The sequence below is a fragment of the Lethenteron reissneri genome, chromosome 49 (assembly GCF_015708825.2).
Source record: "Lethenteron reissneri isolate LAM-NWPU_2019-01 chromosome 49, ASM1570882v1, whole genome shotgun sequence".
In the NCBI taxonomy this organism is placed as follows: Eukaryota; Metazoa; Chordata; class Hyperoartia; order Petromyzontiformes; family Petromyzontidae; genus Lethenteron; species Lethenteron reissneri.
Window position 1 is genome coordinate 5974265 of NC_083827.1, and position 16589 is coordinate 5990853.

The 16589-nt window shown below is 50.2% G+C and overlaps 1 protein-coding gene across 2 annotated transcripts in view; it reads left to right on the plus strand.

The window, feature by feature from the left end:
- Positions 1–10315: 10315 nt before the first annotated feature.
- The window catches only part of LOC133354902 (secretagogin-like), an 81119-nt gene continuing 74845 nt past the window's right edge, over positions 10316–16589 (plus strand). For both annotated transcript variants that reach the window (XM_061572086.1, XM_061572087.1), the window contains exons 1-2: positions 10316–10449; positions 11239–11328. In XM_061572086.1, the coding sequence (XP_061428070.1) occupies positions 11256–11328 (73 nt within the window). In that variant the 5' untranslated portion in view covers positions 10316–10449; positions 11239–11255. The remainder of the gene's footprint in view (positions 10450–11238; positions 11329–16589) is intronic.

The following is a 16589-nucleotide window of genomic DNA, read 5'->3' on the forward strand; positions in this document are numbered from 1 at the left end:
ACGAGGGAGGTGAGTGGCCACCACCACGCCCAACCGCCTTTGTCTCCCCAGTGGCAATATTTGTACACGCCGCACCAGGTACTCATTTGAGGCTGAGTCGACCTAGTGGGAGGCGCAGGACCGGTTCAGACAATCGCCACCGGCGTTGAAAGGGCGTTCGTTGAGTGGGAAATGGAACTCTGCGTTGGTTGGAGGTTTTGCGACGCGCGCGCGCAGGTATCGTCATCACGTCCGTGTGGCGACGGCGGTGGTGGTGATGGTGGTGAGCCTCTCTGTCCAGTGCAGCGAGTTGGACGAAACTATATATTTGTGTTATTTTACAGGTGTAAGGCTCCACTGAGCAGTATAGCGCTTTGTTTCAGAAGCAACCTGGCCATCACAGTTGATAGCCCAACGAAGTGGGCTATCATCTGTGATAATGATGAGAGAGAGAAACGCAAACTCCGAATATACAGCAGGTGTCGTCAGGGTCGGGATCCAACCCACGACCTCCTGTGTACCAGGCGAGGTAGTTAACATCTCCTAGCCACCGTGATGATGATGAGAGAGAGACACGCAAACTCCAAATATACAGCAGGTGTCGTCAGGGTCGGGATCGAACCCACGACCTCCTGTATACCAGGCGAGGTAGTTAACATCTCCTAGCCACCGTGATGATGATGAGAGAGAGACACGCAAACTCCGAATATACAGCAGGTGTCGTCAGGGTCGGGATCGAACCCACGACCTCCTGTACACCAGGCGAGGTAGTTAACATCTCCTAGCCACCGTGATGATGATGGGAGAGAGACGCAAACTCCAAATATACAGCAGGTGTCGTCAGGGTCGGGATCGAACCCACGACCTCCTGTACACCAGGCGAGGTAGTTAACATCTCCTAGCCACCGTGATGATGATGAGAGAGAGACGCAAACTCCAAATATACAGCAGGCGTCGTCAGGTACGAGATCGAACCCACGACCTCCTGTACACCAGGCGAGGTAGTTAACATCTCCTAGCCACCGTGATGATGATGAGAGAGAGACACGCAAACTCCAAATATACAGCTGGCGTCATCAGGGTCGGGATCGAACCCACGACCTCCTGCACACCAGGCGAGGTAGTTAACATCTCCTAGCCATCGCGGCGCCCCCTGACTCTACTCTTGTCCTTGACTCGACTCGCCTTGCCGCGGTGGTGCCCCCCAGAGTAAAACGTTGATCGCTTCAACTCGACACGCTGCGTCGCCGCTGCACAGCGTTCACTCATCGTTATTGAAGAGAGCGAATAGCGGACGACTCAGAGAGAGAGAGGACGACTCAGAGAGAGAGAGAGAGAGAGGACGACTCAGAGAGAGAGAGGATGACTCGGAGAGAGAGAGGACGACTCAGAGAGAGGACGACTCGGAGAGAGAGGATGGTCAGAGAGAGAGGGCGACTCAGAGAGAGGGCGACTCAGAGAGAGAGAGGACGACTCAGAGAGAGAGAGGACGACTCGGAGAGAGAAGACGACTCAGAGAGAGAGGACGACTCAGAGAGAGAGGACAACTCAGAGAAAGAGAGGACGACTCAGAGAGAGAGAGGACGACTCAGAGAGAGAGGACGACTGAGAGAGAGGACGACTGAGAGAGAGGACGACTCAGAGAGAGAGAACGACTCAGAGAGGGAGAAGACGACTCGGACGAGCAGGAAGGCAGCAGCAGCCACGCGTTGCTGAGCCGGTGCCAAACGTCACCCCCACCAAGTTCTGGAGTCCCCAGTGTATATGAAGCTGATATCGGACAATCAATGAGCGTTGACACGTGGGAGTGAAGGTGCACAAGCCGGAGAAACGCGTGCCAGGGAGGCAACGCTCTGTCCCGTTCAGATGGAACAGATGGGATGTATACGTTGTTGTGCTGGAATGTCCTCTTCCTGGTGAGCCACTGTCTGGCTCTTCGTGGGGAGGGGATATTCCCAGCGTGTCCGTGATCTACCAACCCTCGTCGCTGCCTCGACTAGTGCCACAGGCGTGTGCCACCACCACCACCGCCACCATCCATCCCGCAGTGGATTGACCATGGCTGATGATGATGCGTTAAACAATCGAGGGTGGGCGTCACGTCTGGTAATGAATTCCAGCACGTTGTGGTGAGTGTGTTATCCAAATTAGGCCGTGGGCTCGCATTAATGGGACCGTTAATGAGTCGTTTGCCCTCCGCGCGTGTAGCAATTCGGCCAAGGTATTTTGAAGGAAGCAATTAATTAGGGCACTGCGTTTTAAAATTGGCTCATTGAGGGTCACGTGAATTTTAATATGTTTAAAAGCATCGTGGACACTCGGACGAGACGAGGCTTCCAGGGCAATGCGCAAACGAGCAATAGCTTACGGGACACGGTCAAATTATAATTTATTATAATTATAACAATTAATTATAATTGTTTAACAATTAAACCGAGGCGGGGGAGCCGGGATTGGGGGTGGGGGGGTGTGCGCCCATATCTTACACGGAGTGCCCTTGCTAATATCATCCGCTCATATTCTTAGGTTTTTTCGGTAAAGTCACGTAGGTAAAACATTAAAATTAATGAAAGTAAAATAAAATAAAAATCACGACGTTTCGGAGGCAACACAAGTCTCCGTCATCAGGTGGGACCGTCACAGCCAGATTTGCTGCATCAAGTGAGGCAAATCTGGCTGTGACGGTCCCACCTGATGACGGAGACTTGTGTTGCCTCCGAAACGTCGTGATTTTTATTTTATTTTACTTTCATTAATTTTAATGTTTTACCTACGTGACTTTACCGAAAAAACCTAAGAATATGAATCCTTGCAGTCACGAAAGCTTCAAATCTAGAACATCCGCTCACCCAACAGCATTTGTTTGTGACGAGCCTGACCCTTGCTGATGAATGAGACGCGGAAAGTCGAAGCCGATCCGAAAATGTGCTTGCCGCGACAAATGTTGTTGCTGCTGCTGCTGCTGGATAATGTTGGCCAATATTTGGGCTGATGGGACTCAACGCATTCGTACAGTAATACCACCGATCTGCGTTTGTCCCCCTTTTACGGCGTTTCGCGATTACGTCGTTATCTTGGTTCACGACGCCCGCTGCCAGGATTGCGTCGCCTCGACCGCCCCCCCCTCCCCCCCCCCCACACTTAACGTCGCTGACGGCATCGCACATCTGTCCTGTCTCGTTATGCGTTGACTCTCAGCCCCTTTGCCTCCATCACCACCACCACCACCTCCACCACCACCACCACCTCCACCACCACCCACCCACTACTACTACCACCACCACCACCACCTCCACCACCACCACCACCACGACCTCCACCACCACCACCTCCACCACCACCACCACCCACCCACTACTACTACTACCCTGTCGATCGCTTCGATTTAACGTCGTTTCGATATTCGTCATCGCCGCACCTTTCAGCAACGCATCCCACCGACGTAAACCGAGCTACAGCTGTGTTTGCTTTTTACTTTCAAAACTGTTCGTTGCGATAATAATTTCACATCGGGAGTGGCGGTGGCCAATCAGTTGGTGCACCGGGTGGCTAAAATGGTAAAATAAAAAAATAGTAAAAAAAAAAAAGATGGCATCACCTGACTTCTTCACAGTTAAATTTCGATTTAAAGCTTTCGTGACTGCAGGGATTCATCTTCTTGGTTCTTTCGGAAAAGTTACGTAGAATGTAAATAATAAAATAATACAAATAAAACACGATAAAATAATTCTCACGACGTTTCGGCCACAACGCAAGCAGAGGACGGCTGCTTGCGTTGTGGCCGAAACGTCGTGAGAATTATTTGATAATGTTTTATTTTTATTATTTTATTACTTCCCTTCTACGTGACTTTACCGAAAGAACCGAGAAGATTCTTCACAGTTCTTTGCAAATCGCCTGATGAAGTTGGTTGTTGTGATCACCAGCGAAACGTCACACAGTACCTGGACTTACATTATAAATGTCGCGGGTTTACTCTCCAACACAACCGGTGTGCTGAAGTTGTAACCGATTCGCACGTTTTGTTTACGTGACAACCCTTACTGATCGGCGGTGAGTCAACGACACATTTATACTCACGCGATCAAACAAAAACCTTTATCATGAATTATTAGTGGTGGCGGAAGCCCTTGCTGTCACGCGCTAAACTACCCCACATTTTCTTGGTTCTTTCGGTAAAGTCACGTAGAATGGAAATAATAAAATAATAAAAATAAAAACATTAAAACATTCTCACGACGTTTCGGCCACAACGCAAGCAGCCGTGCTCAGGTGGAAACGTCGTGAGAATTTTTTTTCAATGTTTTTTTTTTCCATTCTACGTGACTTTACCGAAAGAACCAAGAAGATGAATCCCTGCAGTCACGAAAGCTTAAAATCGAAATTGACTCCACATTTGGCAGATCGTGGACTATGACGCCAGCACACGGCACGCGACGGCCCGCCCTTGCGAACGTCGTCACGGGATCTTTAACGTCAGCTGTCAAGCAGATAGCGCGCTGCAGTAGTGGTAGATTTGGTATGTCGTGAAGCGAACACACACAGCACCGCACAGCACCGCAGTATTAACTAGGGCGGCCGCTGGGTGGGTTCGATACCGCGAAACCAACCGCACGACGGCGAACACGTGACAGTTGGGTCACGTGGTCGCCCCGGTCGCTGATTGGCTCTCTAAGCACGAGGCCCTGAAGAACTGCGGGGGCCACTTTTCACCGAAGGCTTTTCAACGAACGCACACACGCAAGACACGAAGTGTATCAAGGCTACGATGATGACAACAATAATCATCTTTTATTTTTACACAGGTAAGTGGAGACCTGTAATAGGAAGCGGATAGATCATTGCTGGTGACGACGACGACGATGATGATTGTGGTGACGATGAGAATATAATTGCGACTAATTATCTATTTCTATCGGAGGCCGTTTGTGTGCGCGTTGATCGGGCGTTGTTGTGTGGCAGCAGACAGACTTGTCTGCTGCAACTTATAATCACATCAAAAGAAGAAATGTAGATTTCGATTTAACGCTTTCGTGACTGCAGGGATTCATATTCTTGGTTCTTTCGGTAAAGTCACGTAGAAGGGAAATGATAAAATAAAAAAAATAAAACATAATAAAATCATTCTCACGACGTTTCTTCAGACGCTGTCTTTCTGACAGACCTGTTCTTTACCTGAGGACGGCTGCTTGCGTTGTGGCCGAAACGTGGTGAGAACTTTATCTTATTATGTTTTATTATTTTATTACTTCCCTTCTACGTGACTTTACCGAAAGAACCAAGAATAAGAAATGTCGAGTTTAGGAAAGTTATTTTGGTGACGCCGCTGCTGTCAAGTTCGCAGTGGTGCACAGAGTTGCTGCCCGAAACGTCGCCTGTTATATATTTTATTTTTTATTTTAAGGACACCGTGTTTATCGACGGACGTTTCGAACCGTTATTTTTTTATTATAATTTTATTAAGAACACCGTGGCAGTAAAATACAAATATATACTAGGCGACGTTTCGGACAATGGACCTGCACAGCACATGAATGGAGTTAATGATTGTGCTATGTGCTATGCGGACAGGGCCACTTGCTATGTGTGTCATGAATAAGGACTATTTCCCGAAACGTCGCCTATTGTATCGATATTTTTGTTTCTATTTAAAACCACAATGTTATTGACAAATGTGTTGAGGTGCTTATCTTTATTTGCTGCTGAACTTGGCGACCCGAGTTCGATTCCCGCTCACGGCCAACACCAGTGACGATTATTTGAACCGCTCCTGCGCCTCCCCTAGGTCGACTCAGCCTCAAATGAGTACCTGGTGCGGTATGTAAACATCGTCACTGGGGAGACAAAGGCGGTCGTGCTTGGCGCTGCCCACCAAGCCCCCTCGTGTACCGTTGCCGGTCTTCATAGGGGCTGCTCGCTAACGGCACTTGCCCCAACAGTCTGTTAAGGCTACACGGGGGATCTTTGTCTTTGTGTGTCACACGTTCGCCTCCCACCTCGCTCGGCGCGGCAGTTGAAACAATGGGGCACGTGTGGATAAAGGGTGCTTCAATAAAAATGTTAACACTCATATGGGACAATCGTTTTTAATGGAAAATTACGGATAACGCACTGTAACATGATAACAAATGTAATTTGGTTTTTTATACTCTTAGGTTTTTTCGGTAATGTCACGTAGGTAAAAAATAAAAGTAATAAAAGTAAAATAAAAATCACGACGTTTCGGAGGCAACACAGCACGATTGCTGTTTTAAGTAAAGAGAAATTCCAAGAGACCCGACCTTGTATATATATTCTTAGGTTTTTTTCGGTAAAGTCACGTCGGTAAAAAAATAAAAATTTAAATGAATAATTTCCTTTTATTAATTTAAATTTACATTTTTTACCTACGTGACTTTACCGAAAAAACCTAAGAATATGAATCCTTGCAGTCACGAAAGCTTGAAATCTAGAATTAATTTGGTTTTCTCAAACGGCCTATTTCTCTCTCTAAAATTGGCCAGGCTCTCATACGTCCATTCGCTCTTTCTCTCCCTCGGTCGCGTCGAGGTGGATTTCCACGCAACTCTCTCCAGAATGTACCAGTCTTGTTGGGTCTTTCATTGACGTGCTAATTTCTCTGATCCAGCAGCTGCCCCAGCAGACCCACCTCTTTCTCTGCCCCCCCCCCCCCTCTCTCTATTTAAGGCCTCGACACAGAGGCATTGGGTCTCTGTGTGTCTCTGTGTTGGCTGTCTGTGTGTGTGTCTCTCTCTCTGTGTGTCTCTGTGTTGTCTCTCTGTCTGTCTGTGTGTCTATGTTGTGTGTCTCTCTCTGTGTGTCTATGTTGTGTGTCTCTCTCTGTGTGTCTCTGTGTTGTCTCTCTGTCTGTCTGTGTGTCTATGTTGTGTGTCTGTCTCTGTGTGTCTATGTTGTGTGTCTCTCTCTGTGTGTCTCTGTGTTGTCTCTCTGTGTGTCTATGTGTGTGTCTCTCTCTGTGTGTCTCTGTGTTGTCTCTCTGTGTGTCTATGTGTGTGTCTCTCTCTGTGTGTCTCTGTGTTGTCTCTCTGTGTGTCTATGTTGTGTGTCTCTCTATGTGTCTCTGTGTTGTCTCTCTCTGCTTGTGTGTCTGTCTGTGTATCAAAGTGTGAGTCTTTCTCTCTCTCTGTTTGTATGTCTCTCTGTGTGTCTATGTTGTGTGTCTCTTCTGTGTGTCTCTGTGTTGTCTCTCTCTCTCTCTGCTTGTGTGTCTGTCTGTGTGTCTCCGTGTCTGTGTTTTGTCTCTTTATCAAATTTAGTTCTACCTGATGACGGTTGCTTGTGTTGCAATCGAAACGTCGTATTCTATTTAATTCATTTTCTTTCTACGTTACTTCACCGAAAGAACCAAAGAGTAACAAATAATAAAATAATAAAAATAAAACAACATTCTCACGACGATTCGATTGCAATACAAGCAATCATCAGCAGGTGTGAAAACCACAGCAATAAAATTTGAATCGAAACGTCGTGAGAATGTTATTGTTATATTTATATTATTTTCTTATTTCCCTTCTACGTGACTTTACCGAAAGAACCAAGAATATGAATCCCTGCAGTCACGAAAGCTTTTAATAAAAACAAATGTAATGTTAATAGCTTCAAAAAGTCAAAGAGTCTCCACTTGTTCACCATCATTGTCAACGCGTGCCTGGAATCTTCTCCAGGTGGTCTCCAGAGCTCAAAGGGCACGTTCCTTGTGATCTCGTTACAAATTTCTCAGAAGTGTTAAAAAACATTTTTTGAAGCAGCCCTGTATTATTGTCATTAGGGATGTCTGGTTCATCTGCGTGACGCGTACGCCCAAGTCACGGAGAGAATCGGCCCAACGATCCAAAGGCAGCAGCAGCAGCAGCCGCGCTGAGCGACGAGACCAGGTTGAATATTGAACCGATTCCATCGATGAGCAACAATTGGCCACGTCGTGCGAGATGCGTTTGATCGTGGGAGAATTGATCCAGAGGAGGATCCGATTCCTGATAACCCCGGAACTCCCAACAGACTTTACCCCACCCACCCCCTCTCTCCCTCCCCGGCTCTCCCCAAAGACAAAGATCCCCCCGATAGTCTTAACCGACTGTTGGGGCAAGTGCTGTTCGCGAGTAGCAGCAGCAGCAGCAGCTATGAAGGTCACCGGCACTGTGGCACACGAAGGGGTGGGTGGCCAGCAACCACGCCCGGCCGCCTTTGCCTCCCCAGTGGCGATGTTTGCACATCGCACACAGGCGCTCATTTGAGGCTGAGCCGACCTAGGGGAGGCCCAGGATCGGCTCAGATAACCGTCACCGGTGTTGGTGGCCGTGAGCGGGAAGAATCGAACCCAGGTCGCCGGGTTTGTAGCTCAGCGCGCTCACTGCCTTCTCTTGGACCCCCACCACCACCTCCTGCCAACGTAAACTCATCAACATGTCAAAAGAAAATCGCTGCGTGGACTTAAAATAAAACATACATGACAGGCGACGTGCCACGCAATGCCCCTTCTTCGTGGCACGCGAACCAATCAAGAAGGCCCACTGCCCGGAACGTCGTTTATTTAATACATTTGAGAATTTGTTTCGCGCTGAGCCACTCACCCCACCACTCACCCCGCCACTCACCCCGCCACTCACCCCGCCACTCACCCCGCCACTCACCCCGTCACTCACCCCGTCACTCACCCCGTCACTCACCCCGCCACTCACCCCGCCACTCACCCCGTCACTCACCCCGCCACTCACCCCGCCACTCACCCCACCACTCATTCCACCACTCACCCACTACTCATCCCACCACTCCTGGAGCTGCACAGCGGGCCCGCGGGCAGACCGCGCGCCTGTTTAGCGCTCGCCAACAGCACTTGCCCCTACACTCTATTTAGGCTACACGGGGGATCGTTGACCTTTGTCTTTGCCTGTGTGCGCGCGTGTGTGTGGGGGAGCGGTGGTGCAGCGGTTAGCGCGCTGCGCTACGAACCCGGCGACCCGGGTTCAATTCCCGCTCACGGCCAACACCAGTGACGATTATTTGAACCGGTCCTGGGCCTCACCTAGGTCGACTCAGCCTCAAATTGTTGTTGGTTGTGCACCACTGCCAACGCAGCAGCAGCAGCAGCATCGGCGTCAAGTTAATGGTTTTTTCTGGGTCGCGTGGTGTTCGTTAAAGAAACGAGAGATCACACACCGCTCCGATCAAACGGATTCCTTTGACAGAGGCAGCCGTAATATATCGTACAATTGAGATGTATTTGGGGCGAGTTTTTGCTGAAATATTCATGCACGTCCGAAATTTTACATGAACTGCAACAAAAAAATATATATCTCCTGCAACCGGTTTTTTTTGCGTAACCGGTAACCGATTGGCGAAATCGGTTAAACCGGTTACCGATTTTGCCGCACATTTCGAAATGCCGTTTTACTGTTTAAATAAAACAACACAGCAACGGAGGAACGTAAAGATGCTGCCACCACCGTGTTGCGTAACGGCGAGCGCGTCCTCTGCCTCGCCACCCATCCATCCGTGGATACCCATCTCCCGGCGCGGCAGCTTGAGACGTCGCCACAACGGCCGCGCGCGCAATCAGTCGCAAAGAAGACACAAAAAATAAAATGAACTGAAACAAAAAACACACGGTTACCGGTTTGTGACTTTCCTGACGTTTCGGAGCCGGTGATCGATCGGGGAAAACGGTTACCGGTTTAGCGGGGTGAACACTTTGCATCCCGAGAAGGAACGCGCGCGTGGTGGGGGGTGAGGTGGTGTTGTGGTTAGCGCACTGCGATCCCGGCGACCCAAGTTCGATTCTCACGACCCGAAAAAAAATCACAAGTAGCGAATATTGGAACCGGTTCTGGCCCTCCCACTCTCCCCCTCGCTCCCCCCCGCTCCCCCCACTCCCCCCCACTAGGTCGACTCAGCCTTAAAACGAGAACCTTCTTGCGGTGTGTGAACACCAGCGTTGGAAGGGAGACAAAGGCGGCCGGGAGCGATGCTTGGTCACTCAAACGTACCCGCGGCCTTCATAGGGTGCTCGCGAACAGCCTCGTTGAAGGCGACACGGGAGGGATCTTCCTCTGCTGTGGCTGTGGGCATGTTGAAGATGACGAGGTGGGGGGTGGAGGAATTTTAGATGAGAGGCGGGGAGGGGAAGGGGACAGGAGGAGGAGGAGGGTTGTTGGAGGATTTGGGAGGCTGGGCTGTGTTGAAAAGAAACGCATGCGCGAGACACGGATACACGCACACACACACACGTGCGCGCTCACACACACACACACGTGTACACGCACACACGAATATAAATACACGGGGCGCACACTCGCACACAGTCACTTGAACCTGTGCGGTGAATAGATTTGGGTTCAGTCAGTGAGCATCAGCAGCAGCAGCAGCAGCAGCAAAGATATTCACCCATTCACGCTCACACACATACACACCGGCGTATCGGTTAAAGCAACATCGTTGACGAATTGGTCGGAGGTACGTACGGAGTACAGGTACACATGCACAGGTACACACGCACAGGTACACAGACATACCCACCGATATCTATACACACACCCATTCACACACAGACATACACACAGATATATATCTACACAGGTACACGCACAGGTATATACACAGATACGCACACGTCCACACACAGACGCGCGTTATCTAGAGATATGTGTACTGCTGGTACGTGCACAGGTGTGTACATCTTGATAATATACATACAGTTACCATCGCGCGCGCACAGGTGTGTGTCTGCCTGTGTGAACCCCCGTGTGTGTGTGTGTGGGCATAGACCGGTATATTACACACACACACGTGTACGCACACACACAGAGGTACACCTATGCACACATGTAGATTTTCATACACACACGAAACGCACACACACACCCACACGTACACTCAATACACATACACGCACGACCACACACAACACACACACACAACACACACAACAACACACACACGACACACACACATAGAACACACACACAACACACACACGTACATACAACACACACACAACACGCACACACACACAACACACACACGTACATACAACACACACACAACAACACACACACACAACAACACACACACATGACAACCCACACACAACACACATACAACAACCCACACACAACAACACACACACAACACACACAACAACACACACAACACGTACACACACAACACACCCACACGACAACACACACACACCTGTATGCTGAGACGGGAACGCTCTTCTTACCTGTGCCGGGTGTCTCGCAGCCAGTCGCACCTGCGCCATGGAGCGAACCGAGATCGGAAGCATCGACGCCGCCGCCTTTCTGCGCATTTGGCAGCACTTCGATGCGGACGGTAAGGTGAAGGCGGTGCCTTGCCGCGTGTGGCGCGCGTAGGTCGACTCGGCCTCAAACGAGCACCCTGGCGCGTTGTTGTAAAGGCGGCCATGCGAGGTTGCGGCCACGTCCTACCTCGTGTGCCGTGCCGACCCTCGGAGGCGCTGCTGCTGCTACTGCTGCTACTCGCTCACAGCACTTGCCCCGATAGTTGTATCAGGCTAAACCGTGAGAGCTTGATGTGTGCGCGTTGTGTGTCTACGTCGTATGTGGGTGGTGTGTGTCTGTGTGTGTGTGTGTAACAGGTGCTGGCTCTCAGCACTTGCCCCAACAATACTTGAGGCTATACGGGTGCCTCTGTGTGCGTGCCTTTTTGTATATCGGTGTCGGATATCTCAACCGGTCCTGAGCCTCCCCCCTAGGTCGACTCAGCCTTAAGTGAGTACCTGGTGCTCTCAGTTAACATCAGCGCCGGGGAGACAAAGGCGGGCGTGGTTCTGGCCACCCACCTCCTCGTAGGCAGATGTCGCGCCTTTATAGGTGCGCGCTAACCGAACTTGCCCCGACAGCCTGCTAAAGGCTACATTGGGGACCTTTGTCTTTGTGCGTCTCAGAAGTCCGCCAACCCCGAGATCGAGTCCAGGTCACGGCCGACACGCGTAGAGAGTTCGATCCGAGCACGTCCCTGTCATTCATGGGCTTTCCCCACGTCTTCTTGGTTCTTTCGGTAAAGTCACGTAGAATGGAAATAATAAAATAATAAAAATAAAACATAATAAAATAATTCTCACGACGTTTCGGCCACAACGCAAGCAGCCGTCCTCAGGTGAAGAACAGGTCTGTCGAGAAGACAGAGTCTGAATGACACGTCCTAGGCTTGGAGCGTCTATTTAGGCTGGGAGGGAGGAGGAAGAGCGCCTTGCAAAATAATTTGCATATCAAGAGAATTTTTGCATATTTACGTAATATTACCCTATGTAATATTCTACCCACCCTACTGCACACCACACTGCTGCATATTCACCAAGAAGATGAATCCCTGCAGTAACGAAAGCTTTAAATCGAAACATCCATACCTAGCCATGTCCGTGAGATCCAGGCGTCCGTCTTGATTCCGATCAAACAGCTTCATCTGAAATCGTTTCGCACAACCGACAGTGTCACACAAACACGCGCCTTTCACCGGCTCAGCCGGCAGGCCGTGACGCAGCTGCTGAGTGCGCAGGCGGTCCAACTGCACCGCGGTTGGGGAGATGCGGGGAGGGGGGGGGGCGTTTGCCCACGGGCCACGTGGACTCGCTCACACGGCGCTCCTCTCGATGATGATGATGATGATGATGCTCGTTCGGTGCTCAGTCCGCTCGTCATGGTTGAGGGTCGTGTTGGCAGCGTGGTGAGGAGTGGCGGTCCACACCTCCCACTCGCTGGCGATAGATACACTACTATACACTACACTATACACTTCTATACACTACTACACTATACACTAATATACACTACACTATACACTACTATACACTACTACACTATCCACTACTATACACTACTACACTATACACTAATATACACTACACTACTACACTATCCACTACACTATACATTGCTATACACTACTACACTATACACTACTACACTATACACTACTATACACTACTACACTATACACTACTATACACAACTACACTATACACTACTACACTATACACTACTATACACTACTACACTATACTCTACTACACTACACACTACTATACACTACTACACTACACACTATACACACTATACACTACACTACTATACACTACACACTACTATACACTATACTATACGCTACACTATACACTACACTATACACTACACTATACACTACACTATACACTACATTATACACTACACACTACACAGACTCGAGTGCTTCTTGCGGAACTCCGTGGTGTCCCGAGGCACGCCGAGACATCAGCAGCGTGTCCTGGGCCAGCCCCGGGGTCTTCCGATGTTGGTTTACAACAACAACATCAGCACGAGGGAGACAAAGTTACAACAACAACAACAGCATCAGTACGAGGGAGACAAAGTTACAACAACAACAAACACATCAGCACGAGGGAGACAAAGTTACAACAACATCAGCACGAGGGAGACAAAGGCGGCCGCGCGCGCGTTAGCCATCCATACACATCTCTCGCAGTGACGTGTACAACCTTAATAGGTGCTCGCTAACAACACCATCCCCCTTACCAATCGACTAAACCGACACACGCGTGTGTGTGTGTATTTCACGTGTGAATTCTTTGGCTATAAATATATCAAATAAGTTAATTTAGGAGTTTACAACGTGACATTTTAAATAATAATAATAGTCATCATCACACTGTGTTTCGTTTCATCCCTTTGTAAGCAACGTAGCTTGTGTGTATCATCTCGCAGTCGGTGTGTGTGTGTGTGCTTTATGTGTGCGCATATGCGTGGAGCGGTGGCGCGGTGGTTAGCGCACTGCGCTACGAACCCGTCACACACCAGTGACGATTATAATCTGAGCCAGCCTTGGCCCCTCCCCTGGGTCGGCTCAGCCTTAAATGAGTACCTGGTGCGGTGTGTAAACGTCAGCATTGCCAAGATAACGGCAGAATTGTCATTCTAGTAATGAGTCGAATATCATCATCATCAGCAGCAGCATGTATTATCATAATCATCAGTAGCAGTAGGATAATCATCAGCAGCAGCAGTAGGATCATCATCATCAGCAGCAGTGTGATTACCATCATCGTCAGCAGCAGTAGAATCATCATCATCATCATCAGCAGTAGGATCATCATCATCGGTAGCAATAGGATCATCATCATCAGCAGCAGTAGAATCATGATCATCATCAGCAGCAGTAGAATCATGATCATCATCAGCAGCAGTAGGATCATCATCATCAGTAGCAGTAGGATCATCATCAGCAGCAGCAGTAGAATCATAATCATCAGCAGCAGTAGGATCATCATCATCAGCAGCAGTAGTAGAATCATACTCATCAGCAACAGTAGAATCATCATCAGCAGCAGTAGGATCATCATCAGCAGCAGCATAATCATCGTAATCATCAGCAGCAGTAGCATAATCATCGTAATCAGCAGCAGCAGTAGCATAATCATCGTAATCAGCAGCAGTAGCAGTAGCATAATCATTATCATCATCAGCAGCAGTAGTAGATTAAACATTATCATCAGCATCAACCTGAGCTACTGCATTGCAGCTGTGTCCAACTGTGCTTGTTGTGGTTGTTGTGGTTTGTGCTATAAGAGTGGTTGGTGTTGTTAGTTGGTGGTGAAAGTGGATTGTATGTTTAGTGTTGCTGGTGTGGTGAGTGGTTGGTGTGGTGAGTGTTGTTGGTGTGGTGAGTGCTGTTGGTGTGGTGAGTGCTGTTGGTGTGGTGAGTGTTGTTGGTGTGGTGAGTGCTGTTGGTGTGGTGAGTGCTGTTGGCGTGGTGAGTGCTGTTGGCGTGGTGAGTGCTGTTGGCGTGGTGAGTGCTGTTAGTGTGGTGAGTGCTGTTGGTGTGGTGAGTGTTGCTGGTGTGGTGAGTACTGTTGGTGTGGTGAGTGCTGTTGGTGTGGTGAGTGCTGTTGGTGTGGTGAGTGCTGTTAGTGTGGTGAGTGCTGTTGGTGTGGTGAGTGCTGTTGGTGTGGTGAGTGCTGTTGGTGTGGTGAGTGCTGTTGGTGTGGTGAGTGCTGTTGGTGTGGTGAGTGCTGTTGGTGTGGTGAGTGCTGTTGGTGTGTGGTGAGTGCTGTTGGTGTGTGGTGAGTGCTGTTGGTGTGGTGAGTGCTGTTGGTGTGGTGAGTGCTGTTGGTGTGGTGAGTGCTGTTGGTGTGGTGAGTGCTGTTGGTGTGGTGAGTGCTGTTGGTGTGGTGAGTGCTGTTGGTGTGGTGAGTGCTGTTGGTGTGGTGAGTGCTGTTGGTGGGGCGGCTGTGGTTGGGTTGGAGCAGTGATGAGTGAATTGGCAGTGTGCTGGTGGTTGTGTGGTGGTGTGGTTGTGTGGTGGTGTGGTTGTGTGGTGGTGTGGTTGTGTGGTTGTGTGGTGGTGTGGTGGTGGTGTGGTGGTGTGGTGGTGGTGGTGTGGTGGTGGTGTGGTTGTGTGGTGGTGGTGGTGTGGTGGTGGTGTGGTTGTGTGGTGGTGGTGTGGTGGTGGTGGTTGTGTGGTGGTGGTGTGGTGGTGGTGGTGGTTGTGTGGTGGTTGTGTGGTGTGGTGGTGGTGTGGTGGTGTGGTTGTGTGGTGGTGTGGTGGTGTGGTGGTGTGGTGGTGGTGTGGTGGTGTGGTGGTGGTGTGGTGGTGGTGTGGTGGTGTGGTGGTGTGGTTGTGTGGTGGTGGTGTGGTGGTGTGGTTGTGTGGTGGTGGTGTGGTGGTGTGGTGGTGTGGTTGTGTGGTGGTGGTGTGGTGGTGTGGTGGTGTGGTTGTGTGATGGTGGTGTGGTGGTGTGGTGGTGTGGTGGTGTGGTGGTGTGGTGGTGTGGTGGTGTGGTGGTGGTGGTGTGGTGGTGTGGTGGTGTGGTGGTGTGGTTGTGTGGTTGTGTGGTGATGTGGTGGTGGTGTGGTTGTGTGGTGGTGTGGTGGTGTGGTGGTGTGGTGGTGGTGGTGTGGTGGTGGTGTATTTGTGTGGTTGTGTGGTGGTGGTGTGGTGTTGTGGTTGTGTGGTGGTGGTGGTGTGGTGGTGGTGGTGTGGTGGTGTGGTAGTGTGGTTGTGTGGTGGTGGTGGTGTGGTTGTGTGGTGGTGGTGGTGTGGTTGTGTGGTGGTGGTGGTGTGGTTGTGTGGTGGTGGTGTGGTGGTGTGGTTGTGGTGTGGTGGTGTGGTGGTGTGGTGGTGGTGTGGTTGTGTGGTGGTGGTGGTGTGGTTGTGTGGTGGTTGTGTGGTTGTGTGGTGGTGGTGGTGTGGTTGTGTGGTGGTGGTGGTGTGGTTGTGTGGTGGTGGTGGTGTGGTGGTGTGGTGGTGTGGTGGTGGTGGTGGTTGTGTGGTGGTGGTGTGGTTGTGTGGTGGTGGTGGTGTGATTGTGTGGTGGTGGTGTGATTGTGTGGTGGTGGTGGTGGTGTGGTGGTGGTTGTGTGGTGGTGGTGGTTGTGTGGTGGTGGTGGTGTGGTTGTGTGGTGGTGGTGGTGTGGTGGTGGTTGTGTGGTGGTTGTGTGGTGTGGTGGTGGTGTGGTTGTGTGGTGGTGGTGTGGTGGTGTGGTTGTGTGGTGGTGGTGGTGGTGTGGTGGTGTGGTTGTGTGTGGTGGTGTGGTGGTGTGGTGGTGTGGTGGTGGTGT